The sequence below is a fragment of the Mobula birostris genome, chromosome 30, assembly GCF_030028105.1.
Source record: "Mobula birostris isolate sMobBir1 chromosome 30, sMobBir1.hap1, whole genome shotgun sequence".
Taxonomy (NCBI): domain Eukaryota; kingdom Metazoa; phylum Chordata; class Chondrichthyes; order Myliobatiformes; family Myliobatidae; genus Mobula; species Mobula birostris.
In genome coordinates this window covers 18260796-18274258 of record NC_092399.1, presented here as the reverse complement: position 1 = coordinate 18274258, position 13463 = coordinate 18260796, and the positions used below count along the sequence as shown (strand labels likewise).

The 13463-nt window shown below is 43.9% G+C and overlaps 1 protein-coding gene across 1 annotated transcript in view; it reads left to right on the top strand.

Moving 5' to 3' along the window:
- LOC140190534 (disks large-associated protein 2-like) overlaps window positions 1-13463 on the top strand; it is a 148166-nt gene that overhangs the window by 95760 nt on the left and 38943 nt on the right. The window contains exon 4 of the mRNA XM_072247190.1: window positions 2228-2399. Within this exon, the coding sequence (XP_072103291.1) occupies window positions 2228-2399 (172 nt within the window). The remainder of the gene's footprint in view (window positions 1-2227; window positions 2400-13463) is intronic.

Sequence of the window (13463 nt, the reverse complement as noted above, 5' to 3'; positions counted from 1 at the left end):
TCTGCTGATATGGAACTGTCGATATAAACGCAAAGTAGAGTGGGTAGCGTAATGCTTTACAGACGACCCGGGTTCAATTCCTGCTGCTGCCTGTAAGAAATTTGTACGTTCGTTCCCTGACCGCGTGGGTTTCCTCCGGATGCTCTGGTTTCCTATCACAGTCCAAAGACATACCAATTGGTAGATTAATTGCTCCTTGTAAATACTTTATACTTTATTGTCACCAAACAATTGATACTAGAACGTGATATTTGATTCTGCGCTTCCCGCTCCCTGAATTACAAATCAATAGTAAATATTAAAAATTTAAATTATAAATCATAAATAGAAAATAAAAAAATGGAAAGTAAGGTAGTGCAAAAAAACCGAGAGGCAGGTCCGGATATTTGGAGGGTACGGCCCAGATCCGGGTCAGGATCCGTTCAGCAGTCTTATCACAGTTGGACAGAAGCTGTTCCCAAATCTGGTCGTATGAGTCTTCAAGCTCCTGAGCCTTCTCCCGGAAGGAAGAGGGACTAAAAGTGTGTTGGCTGGGTGGGTCATGTCCTTGATTATCCTGGCAGCATTACTCCGACAGTGTGCGGTGTAAAGTGAGTCCAAGGACGGAAGATTGGTTTGTGTGATGTGCTGCAGCGTGTTCACGATCTTCTGCAGCTTCTTCCGGTCTTGGACAGGACAACTTCCATACCAGGTTGTGATGCACCCTAGAAGAATGCTTTCTACGGTGCATCTATAAAAATTAGTGAGGTTTTTAGGGGACAGGCCAAATTTCTTTAGTTTTCTCAGGAAGTAAAGGCACTGGTGGGCCTTCTTGGCAGTGGACTCTGCTTTGTTGGACCAAGTCAGGTCATTTGTGATATTGACCCCAAGGAACTTAAAGCTTTTGACCTGTTCCACTTGCGCACCACCGACGTAAATTGGGTCGTGCGGTCCGCTACTCCTTCTGAAGTCAACAACCAATTCCTTCATCTTGCTGACGTTGAGGGATAGGTTATTGTCTTCGCACTATGCCACCAGGTTCTTAATTTCCTCTGTGTACTCAAACTCATCATTACCTGAGATACGGCCTACAATTGTTGTGTCATCAGCAAACTTATATATTGAGTTCGATGGAAACTTGGCTACACAATCATGGGTGATTGACCTGTGATTAGGCTAGGATTGAGATGGATGTTACAATGATCACCCCTTGAGGTAATGATAAGTGAGGAACAGAGCATCTGTATTTACCCTCAAGTAAATTTTATTGTCTCAACTAAAAAGGCACGTGGGTTCACAAGGTAACTACCTGTGTGCACCCTTCTAGAATCCCTGACCCTTCATGAATGGTCAATGAAGAGAAAGGGTATTGGCTGGGAAAGGAGTCTACGTTGGCCAGGTGATTCAAGTGGTCCTGATCTCCATGTGTCTGTGGGGTCCTCCTAATCTGTGATGGTTGGTCTCTGGTTGCTGGACAGATATTTCCCCTGCATATTTGGAGCTCCTGACTCCTATAGTGTTCCTCATCAATTGAGCTGGTGGATCTCCATCCCATTGGCTCAAGGTCACCTGGTCTACCTGGGTCACCTTCTTACTGGTCATTGTACAGGGCTGCAACCATCATTGTCTCATGGTTCTGCCTACCCTAGCCTGGTGTATTTATGTCTTTCAACTCTGACTGGTCCAAACCTGTTAAATGAGGCAATCCACACAGAGCCTAATGAGATCACAGACTGGTTCTTTGGTAGGTCTGGCATTTTACAGAATAAGTAGCTGCTCATTGGAGAATGCTCTCAGATTTAGCTGGTCCTGGTGCCCACATTCAATTGCTCTGATTAGATGGTCCCTGAGCAAGAATCAGTTCAGCCCACAAAATAGGGGGGAAGCAAACAAAACTGGTTTGTCTGCTTCCCCTGTCCCTGATTAGACTGTCGTTTCTTCTGGCCAACACGGGGGATTGCTGGTTGGCATGACTCAGAGGGCCGGTAGGGCCTACTCTGCTCTGTATCTCAATAAAATTAAAAATTAAGACATTCACAACTTAAAATATTTTAGTCCACTTCTATCCAGCAAAAAAAAAGTGAAATTAACTTTTGCCATTTGTGGAGAGTTGCGTGATAGTGAATCAATCATCTCTTCTTATACTGAGCCTGGTTCTCCCCTCTATAGATAGGCTGCAGATTTGCACCTCTGGTACTTTTGCATAAGCAACACTCTAACATTAATGTATTTCTGTCCACCCATACAGGTTCAGTTGCAAACACTGTTCTGACCCTTACATATGCAGTCATTCCCATCTGCAAGGACAAACCGCAATGAACTACAGCCTGGATAACCTACACCGGTCTAGTCTTCGTACTCCCTCTAAACTTCCGTCCAGGAATCAGGGCTATGGTCGGATACTCAGTGCCAACAATCAGGTAAGATCAGGTATGAGATTTTGCAATGAACCATTCCCCAGGCGAGTAAGATATAGGAGCAGAATGAGGCCATTTGGCCTGTCGAGTCTGCTCTGCCATTTCATCATGGCTGATCCATTTTTCCTCTCAGCCCTAGTCTCCTGTCTTTTCTCTGTTTTCCTTCATTCCCTGACTATTCGAGAATCTATCAACCTCTGCCTTAAATATATGTAAAGACTTGGCCTCCACAGCTCCCTGTGGCAACAAATTCCACAGATTCACCACTCTGAGGCCCATTGAGCACTGGAGCTAACCTAGGCATAAAGTCCATTCTGGGTTTGGTCTTTTTAATGGTAATCAACTTAAGTGATGAAGGACATCCTGTTTAAACCACTTGAGATAACAAGGTGCCACAGGAGATTGAAAGACACTTCTTGCATTATTTTGTTATCGTTGCATCGTTTCACCTCCAGGTCCAATGAAGAATCCAGCAAAAACTGACAGCCCAACTCCTGATTAAAGTTCAGCAGGCGGACATTTTTAAGACTCATTGGCATGTTGTCAGTCTGGTTATTACTGAGTATCACCCTGTGTCAATTTAATGTTTAGCATTCAGGGAACACTCAGGCAGATTGACGATTGACAGTGGGGCCAATAAAAATGCCTTGTTTAGTACAATAAATGATTCATCTACTGGGAGCCAAAAGCTGCAGGTTGCATTTATTTCTCTGCTGCTAGTAACTGTAAACTGTGAAAGTCTAATTGATATATGGGGGACTTTAATACCCTCCTCTAATTGGACATGTGTAGCATCACTGCTGTTCAATCCAACCGAGTCTTAGTTCTGTGGGAGGTAGTAAGGCAATTATAATAAAAGATCAAGCAACTTGGCCTCAGCTTTATTTACCTACCTGTTGAGGATCTCTTAATTACCACTTAAGTAGAGGTGACCCCACACAGTTTTTTGCAAAGCAAAGTTTGGTCTTCATGTCTAGAAAATCCTGCCAAATGCAGCCGGATAGGATGCATTCTGTGGTGCAGCTATAAAATTGTTGGGATTACATGCCTGTTCAATCGCAAGAGCAGCTTACAATCCTGACGAATTGAAGAGACTCAGTGCACACCTGACAACTCAAGTCTGGCAGCACAGTGAAGGACTTCACGCAGCCTTTAACCTCATGACCCACTCTATCATCAATATCAAGCAAGGAGGTTCAAGAAGGCTGAAGAATTATAGAAGACCATACAAAGCACCATCGAAAAGGACAGGAAAATGAAGCTGCAACACAGGATTAAATCAGAGTACTAATGTTTAACATTCCATCCTTTCAGATCAATACATCACATCAGAGCATCGGAGTAGCACAAGGGAGGACAATTATCGAATGCACAATAAAGTGTGATAGTTACAGAGAAAGTGCAGTGCAGGCTGATTCTAAGATGTAAGTCCATATCTAGGTAGATTGTGAGGGCAAGAGTCCATGTTATCGTGCAAGGGGGCTTTCAAAAGTTTTATAACACTGTGATAGGAGCCATCTAGATCCTGGTGGTACTTGCTTTTTGGGAGTGGGGAGTAAAGAAAATGTCCAGGCTGAATGGGGTCTTTGATTATATTGGCTATTTTACCAAGGCAGTGAGAAGTATAGACTGAGTCATTGACTCATAGAGCATTACAGCACAAAAACAGAAGTTTCAGCCCATCTCATCCAGGCCAACTTGTTTTTTTCTGCCTAGTTCCATTTATCCGCACCTGGACCATAGCTATCCCCAACCCTCTCATCCATGAACTTATCCAGACTTCTCTTAAATGATGCGTTTGAACCCGCATGCACCATTTCCACTGGGAACTCATTTTCATTCACGTCACCGTCAGTGAAGTAGTTCCCCTTAAATATTTCACCTTTCACCCTAAACCTATGACCTCTAGTTCTAGTCTCACCCAACCTCAGATGAGAGTGCCAGCATGTTTTTACCCTATCTAGACCCATCATAGCTGGCATCCCGATGACTCCAATCGGAGTTAAGGCCTTTCTTCTCATACACATCATAATTTTGTGTACCTCTATAAGATCTCCCCTCATTCTCTTATGATCCAAGGAATGAAGTTTTAACCTATGCAACCCTTCCCTGTAATTCAGGTCCTCAAGTCCCAGCAACATCTGTGTAAATTTTCTCTGAACTCTTTCAAACTTATTGATATCAATATCAATGACCCTCAGCCACCAGGCTTTTGAACCATAGGTGATAACCACTCAACTTCATGGCTATGTAGCTGAATAAAAGAGATTGAGCATTGTCAGTTTAGGCTTAATGATGCACTAACTGATTGGTTATTTTGTGAAAACTTACAAGAAAGCTTACAAAAATGGCTCCTAACTGAAGAACACTTACATTTAAAAGAGCAGTTACAATAACTGTATCAATGGAAACAGCAAAGATGTAAGTGAGTTGCAGGTAGGAATGAAAGTGAGTGAACAAAATTGCAATGTCTGAACATAAACTGGCCTGGCTGAACAAAATGTGTGTCGGTTGTGGCAGGGGCTTACATACACCTGACTAATGCATGTTTAAAGGCAATACTTGCAGAAAATGCAGCAAAGTAGGGCACATACAAAGAGCATGTCAGGCAGTCAAAAGTAAATGGACTGTACTGGGAAGACAGAGAGATAAAAAGTCAACTCGCAGTTTCGAAAAGAGCAACAGTCAGCATGCCATTGAGAAATCTGATAATGTTGAGGGTGACACAGGACTGCGTAACCTTGAGATTTAAAGTATAAAAATGACCAATAAACAAGCATTATGGTTTAGATTAGATTAGATTAGATTATGAGGGCACAAAGCTCTCTTTTACTGTCATTTAGTAATGCATGCATTAAGAAATGTTACAATGTTCCTCCAGAATGATATCACAGAAACACAAGACAAATCAAGACTGAAAAACTGACAAAAACCACATAATTATAACATATAGTTACAACAGTGCAGAGCAATACCGTAATTTGATGAAGAACAGACCATGGGCACGGTAAAAAAATGTCTCAAAGTCTCTCGAAAGTCCCATCATCTCACGCAGACGGTAGAGGAAAAAAAACTCTCCCTGCCATGAGCTTCCAGTGCCGCAAACTTGCCGATGCAGCACCCTGGAAGCACCTGACCAGAGCCGACTCTTGAGTCCATTCAAAAACTTCGAACCTCCAACCAGCCCTCCGACACCAAGCACCGAGCACCATCTCTGCCGAGCACTTCAACCCTGGCCTCAGCAACAGGCAATAGGGAAAGCCGAGGATTTGGGGCCTTCCCCTCTGGAGATTCTCGATCGCATAGTAGCAGCAGCAGCAAAGCAGGTATTTCAGAAGTTTCTCCAGATGTTCCTCCGTGCTTCTCACATCTGTCTCCATCAAATCAGGATTGTGCACGGTACCTACTTAACAAATACAGATATCATTTTGGAGTGGCTGCGCGCGCTGTGTCGCGCCACCATCTTCTCCTCCGCTCCTCCTCCCACCAGAAGTGAATAACAAATTAATTAAAATGGAACTGAACACTGGTTCAGCTGTTTCAGTCATTTCACAAAATGAGTTTGAACGGCATTTCAAAGATATCCAACCAAAAGTTTATATTGATTGGCACCTGATTAGTTCCAAGGGTTTAGATGGGGCAGAGTTTGTTAAGTGTGTCCAGGACGGATTCCTGTCACAGTATGTGGACAGGCCGACGAGGAGAAATGCCATGCTAGATCTAGTACTAGGTAATGAACCGGGTCAGGTCACAGATCTCTCAGTGGGTGAGCATCTGGGAGACAGTGACCATCGCTCCCTGGCCTTTAGCATTATCATGGAAAAGGATAGAATCAGAGAGGACAGGAAAATTTTTAATTGGGGAAGGGCAAATTATGAGGCTATAAGGCTAGAACTTGTGGGTGTGAATTGGGATGATGTTTTTGCAGGAAAATGTACTATGGACATGTGGTCAATGTTTAGAGATCTCTTGCAGGATGTTAGGGATAAATTTGTCCCGGTGAGGAAGATAAAGAATGGTAGGGTGAAGGAACCATGGGTGACAAGTGAGGTGGAAAACCTAGTCAGGTGGAAGAAGGCAGCATACATGAGGTTTAGGAAGCAAGGATCAGATGGGTCTATTGAGGAATGTAGGGAAGTAAGAAAGGAGCTTAAGAAGGGGCTGAGAAGAGCAAGAAGGGGGCATGAGAAGGCCTTGGTGAGTAAGGTAAAGGAAAACCCCAAGGCATTCTTCAATTATGTGAAGAAAAAAGGATGACAGGAGTGAAGGTAGGACCGATTAGAGATAAAGGTGGGAAGATGTGCCTGGAGGCTGTGGAAGTAAGCGAGGTCCTCAATGAATAGTTCTCTTTGGTATTCACCAATGAGAGGGAACTTGATGATGGTGAGGACAATATGAGTGAGGTTGATGTTCTGGACCACGTTGATATTAAGGGAGAGGAGGTGTTGGAGATCTTAAAATACATTAGGACAGATAAGTCCCCGGGACCTGACGGAATATTCCCCAGGCTCCTCCACGAGGTGAGGGAAGAGATTGCTGAGTCTCTGGCTAGGATCTTTATGTCCTCGTTGTCCATGGGAATGGTACCAGAGGACTGGAGGGAGATGAATGTTGTCCCCTTGTTCAAAAAAGGTAGTAGGGATAGGCCGGGTAATTATAGACCAGTGAGCCTTACGTCTGTGGTGGGAAAGCTGTTGGAAAAGATTCTTAGAGATAGGATCTCTAGGCATTTACAGAATCATGGTCTGATCAGGGACAGTCAGCATGTCTTTATGAAGGGCAGATCATGTCTAACAAGCCTGATAGAGTTCTTTGAGGAGGTGACCAGGCATATAGATGAGGGTAGTGCAGTGGATGTGATCTATATGGATTTTAGTAAGGCATGTTACAAGGTTCCACACAGTAGGCTTATTCAGAAAGTCAGAAGGCATGGGATCCAGGGAAGTTTGGCCAGGTGGATTCAGAATTGGCTTGCCTGCAGAAGGCAGAGGGTGGTGGTGGAGGGAGTACATTCAGATTGGAGGATTGTGACTAGTGGTGTCACACAAGGATCTGTTCTGGGACCTCTACTTTTCATGATTTTTATTAACGACGTGGATGTGGGGGTAGAAGGGGGGGTTGTCAAGTTTGCAGACGACACGAAGGTTGGTGGTGTTGTAGATAGTGTAGAGGATTGTTGAAGATTGCAGAGAGACATTGATAGGATGCAGAAGTGGGCTGAGAAGTGGCAGATGGAGTTCAACCCGGAGAAGTGTGAGGTGGTACACTTTGGAAGGACAAACTCCAAGGCAGAGTACAAAGTAAATGGCAGGGTACTTGGTAGTGTGGAGAAGCAGAGGGATCTCGGGGTACATGTCCACAGATCCCTGAAAGTTGCCTCACAGGTGGATAGGGTAGTTAAGAAAGCTTATGGGGTGTTAGCTTTCATAAGTCAAGGGACAGAGTTTAAGAGTCGCGATGTAATGATACAGCTCTATAAAACTCCGGTTAGGCCATACTTGGAGTACTGTGTCCAGTTCTGGTCGCCTCACCACAGGAAGGATGTGGAAGCATTGGAAAGGGTACAGAGGAGATTTACCAGGATGCTGCCTGGTTTAGAGGGTATGCATTATGATCAGAGATTAAGGGAGCTAGGGCTTTACTCTTTGGAGAGAAGGAGGATGAGAGGAGACATGATAGAGGTGTACAAGATAATAAGAGGAATAGATAGAGTGGATAGCCAGTGCCTCTTCCCCAGGGCACCACTGCTCAATACAGGAGGACATAGCTTTAAGGTAAGGGGTGGGAAGTTCACGGGGGATATCAGAGGAAGGTTTTTTACTCAGAGAGTGGTTGGTGCATGGAATGCACTGCCTGAGTCAGTGGTGGAGGCAGATACACTAGTGAAGTTTAAGAGATTACTAGACAGGTATATGGAGGAATTTAAGGTGGGGAGTTATATGGGAGGCAGGGTCTGAGGGTTGGCACAACATTGTGGGCCAAAGGTCCTGTACTGTGCTGTACTATTCTATGTTCAATGTAAAAGATATCTCCTGTGGGAATGACATTTATAACAGTGAAATACAACAACCAACATGCCACATTGAGCTTGTATGTGGCAAAAACAAGAGGACCAGCATTATGACTACAACTACAACTTGATTGGAGATCCATCTACCATTAGCATGCCACATCTTCTGCAATAGAGTCAACTGAAAGTGAATTATGAAAGGTACTGGATGATGCCACAACTGTCTCCATGAAGTACAGCAAACCGCTGCCCAACAGAGGACAGGCAGGTGTTGGTGCTACCCTCTGTGCCTCTGGTTGGAAAGCATATTGGACCAAGGAAGGACCATGCTGCTCAGTGGAAGCATGAAAGTGACAAAAGCATTGGTCCGACTACAGAAGTTTTTGTAGGCAGCATATCCGAGACAGCTTCTGATACGTTAATCAGGCAGGTCCTTGCAGAACGTGGTTTGGTTTTAAGCTGGACGGGAGTTCAAGGAGCTTCAGGAAATTTGCAAGCCTTCGGCTTTTGTGCATAAAAAGAACCAGAATCTACCCTTTGTGCATTAAGAATATTGCATGAAGTTCAAGTTGGAAACAAAAGGCAGCTTGTAAAAGTAAATGCAAAGACCAAAGCCCAGCTGGATGAAGGAAATTCAAAATGAAAGGAGTCACTGGAGGTATGAAAACAGCGAATTTGTCAGATGATATTGTGGATGAGGAAACCAAGAGGAGAGATCAGGTTATAAAGGCAGCAATTGAAAGATTAATAAGAATACTCCAGTGAACTAAATGCACCTTCCCAAGATCAAGATGCGCAAACTAGAAGAAGTAAAAGGACGGAGAAGAAAGGTGTCCAGAGCTGTCAGGACCACTTCCTGCTGTCTCAGTATCAACATTCTACAGCCACCATGGATGAGGCCCCAGAAGCTGAGATCATTTTCGCAGGCGCATGTTGCATCCGCCAAGCAGTGACCTTCCTTGACAGGAAAGATGTTATCTCACAAGGGTAAGAAATCCTCCACAGCGATTAAATCTTTAGGCCTGATTGAACCAATTTAAAATTTACTATGTGGCTGATGTCTTATTATAGTAGTTGCATTATATAATAACTGTGTATATAGTTGAGATGCATTCTACATTGAATTGGAATTTATAGCTAAGCAGGAAGGAGTGTTATGTATTTATTATCTCAATAATATTTGGGTAATGTTGTAAATATATTGATTAAGCATTATTTGTTATATATAATTTATTGTGGTTATATATGAAAGTACAAATATCTTGTTCTGGATGCTGTTGAGGGGGATGACCTGACAGGGGACATCCACGGTGACCGGGTCTCTGGCACTGAGCCTGGCGCTGTTGTGCAGGAGAGAAGGAGGGAGAAGAGGAATGTGGTAGTCATAGGGGATTCCATAGTCAGGGGAATGGACGGGAGATTCTGTGAGCCTGATAGAGATACCCGCATGGTGTGTTGCCTCCCAGGTGCTAGGGTACGGGATGTCTCGGATCGGGTCCTGAATATTCTGAAGGGGGAGGGTGAGCAGCCAGTTGTCTTGGTACATGTTGGTACCAATGACATAGATAGGACAAAGGAGGAGGTCCTGAAGAGAGATTTCCAGGAGTTAGGACGGAGGCTGAAAAGCAGGACCTCCAGGGTAGTAATCTCGGGATTGCTACCTGTGCCAAATGCTAGCAAGGGCAAGAATAGTAGGATCAGGCAGATGAATGCGTGGCTGAGAGACTGGTGCAGGAGGCAGGGCTTCAGATTCTTGGATAATTGGGATCTCTTCTGGGGGAAGTAGGACCTGTTCAAAAAGGACAGGTTACACCTGAACCCGAAGGGGATCAATATCCTGGCGGGAAAGTTTAATAGAGCTGTTAGAGAGGGTTTAAACTAATTTGGCAGGGGGATGGGAAGCGGAATGACAGAGCGGAGGAAGGGGAAAACAGAAATAAATCTAAGATAGTGAGCAGATATCAGGAAAGACAGGCAGGTGATGGGGCAAATTTGTAGCCATTGGGATGAGTTGCAGTGCAATAAAGTTGCAGTGAAATCAAAGCGAAAAGTACCAAATACTGGTCTTAAGGTGTTATATTTAAATGCACGCAGCATAAGGAATAGGGTGGATGATCTTGTCGTACAGCTACAGATTGGCAGGTATGATATTGTGGCCATCACTGAGACGTGGCTAAAGGATGCATGTCTCTGAGAGCTGAACATCCAAGGATACACGGTGTATCAGAAGGATAAGAAGGTAGGCAGAGGGGGAGGCGTGGCTTTATTGGTAAGAAATGATATTAAATCATTAGAAAGAGGTGATATAGGATCGGAAGGTGCAGAATCTTTATGAGTTGAGCTAAGAAATCACAGGGGTAAAAGGACCCTGATGGCAGTTATTCATAGGCCTCCAAACAGCTGCAGGGATGTGGACTACAAATTACAACAGGAAATAGAAAAGGCTTGTCAGAAGGGCAGTGTTATGATAATTGTGGGGGATTTTAAAATGTGAGTGGATTGGGAAAATCAGGTCGGCACTGGATCTCAAGAGAGAGAATTTGTAGAATGTCTGTGAGATGGCTTTTTAGAACAGCTTGTTGTTGAGCCCACTACGGGATTGGCTGTACTGGATTGGGTATTGTGTAATAAACCAGAGGTGATTAGAGAGATTGAGGTAAAGGAACCCTTAGGAGACAGTGATCATAACATGATTGAGTTCACTGTGAAATTTGAAAAAGAGAAGACGAAATCTGATGTGTTGGTATGTCAGTGGAGTAAAGGAAATTACAGTGGCATGAGGGAGGAACTGGCCAAAGTTGACTGGAAAGGGACACTGGCGGGAAAGATGGCACAGCAGCAGTGGCTGGAGTTTATGCGAGAAGTGAGGAAGGTGCAAGACAGGTATATTCCAGAAAAGAAAAAATTTTCAAATGGAAAAAGGATGCAACTGTGGTTGACAAGAGAAGTCAAAGCCAAAGTTAAAGAAAGGAGAGGGCATACAAGGAAGCAAAAATTAGTGGGAAGACAGAGGATTGGGAAGTTTTTAAAACCTTACAAAAGGAAACTAAGAAGGTCATTAAGAGGGAAAGGATTAACTATGAAAGGAAGCTAGCAAATAATATCAAAGAAGATACTAAAAGCTTTTTCAAGTATATAAAGAGTAAAAGACGGGTGAGAGTAGATATAGGACCAATAGAAAATGATGCTGGAGAAATTGTAATGGGAGATAAGGAGATGGCAGAGGAATTGAACGAGTATTTTGCATCAGTCTTCACTGAGGAAGACATCGGCAGTATACCGGATTCTCAAGGGTGGCAGGGAAGAGAAGTGTGCGCAGTCACAATTACAACAGAGAAAGTACTCAGGAAGCTGAATAGTCTAAAGTTGGATAAATCTCCCGGACCAGATGGAATGCACCCGGATGTTCTGAAGGAAGTAGAAGTGGAGATTGCGGAGGCATTAGCGATGATCTTTCAAAAGTCGATAGATTCTGGCATGGTTCCGGAGGACTGGAAGATTGCAAATGTACTCCGCTATTTAAGAAGGGGGCAAGGAAGCAAAAAGAAAATTATAGACCTGTTAGCTTGACATCGGTGGTTGGGAAGTTGTTGGAGTCAATTGTCAAGGATGAGGTTACAGAGTACCTGGAGGCATATGACAAGATAGGCAGAACTCAGCATGGATTCCTTAAAGGAAAATCCTGCCTGACAAACCTATTACAATTTTTTGAGGAAATTACCAGTAGGCTAGACAAGGGAGATGCAGTGGATGTTGTATATTTGGATTTTCAGAAGGCCTTTGACAAAGTGCCACATGAGGCTACTTAACAAGATAAGAGCCCATGGAATTACAGGAAAGTTACATACGTGGATAGAGTGTTGGCTGATTGGCAGGAAACAGAGAGTGGGAATAAAGGGATCCTATTCTGGTTGGCTGCTGGTTACCAGTGGTGTTCCACAGGGGTCCGTGTGGGGGCCGCTTCTTCTTACATTGTACATCAATGATTTGGATTATGGAATAGATGGCTTTGTGGCTAAGTTTGCTGACAATACGAAGATAGGTGGAGGGGCCGGTAGTGCTGAGGAAACGGAGAGTCTACAGAGAGACTTGGATAGATTGGAAGAATGGACAGAGAAGTGGCAAATGAAGTACAATATTGGGAAGTGTATGGTTATGCACTTTGACAGAAGAAATAAATGGGCAGACTATTATTTAAATGGGGAAAGAATTCAAAGTTCTGAGATGCAACGGGACTTGAGAATCTTTGTACAGGATACCCTTAAGGTTAACCTCCAGGTTGAGTCAGTAGTGAAGAAGGCGAATGCAATGTTGGCATTCATTTTTAGAGGAATAGAGTATAGGAGCAGGGATGTGATGTTGAGGCCCTATAAGGCGCTGGTGAGACCTCACTTGGAGTACTGTGGGCAGTTTTGGTCTCCTTATTTAAGAAAGGATGTGCTGACGTTGCAGAGGGTACAGAGAAGATTCACTGGAATGATTCTGGGAATGAGAGGGTTAACATATGAGGAACGTTTGTCTGCTCTTGGACTGTATTCCTTGGAGTTTAGAAGAATGAGGGGAGACCTCATAGAAACATTTCGAATGTTGAAAGGCATGGACAGAGTGGATGTGGCAAAGTTGTTTCCCATGATGGGGGAGTCTAGTACGAGAGGGCATGACTTAAGGATTGAAGGGTGCCCATTCAGACTAGAGATGCAAAGAAAGTTTTTTGGCCAGAGGTTGGTGAATCTATGGAATTTGTTGCCATGGGGCAGTGGAGGCCAAGTCATTGGGTGTATTTAAGGCAGAGATTGATAGGTATCTGAGTAGCCAGGGCATCAAAGGTTATGGTGAGAAGGCGTGGGAGTGGGACTAAGTGGGAGAATGGATCAGCTCATTATAAAATGGTGGAGCAGACTCGATGGGCCAAATGGCTGACTTCTGCTCCTTTGTCTTATGGTCTTATGGTCTCACATGAATTGCAAACATCATCGCACTATCGTGTGATAAGTGCGCATGCTTCACATAAAGTAAACACAAATTTGGACTCACATTTCGGACTCCTGTGTCTTCCT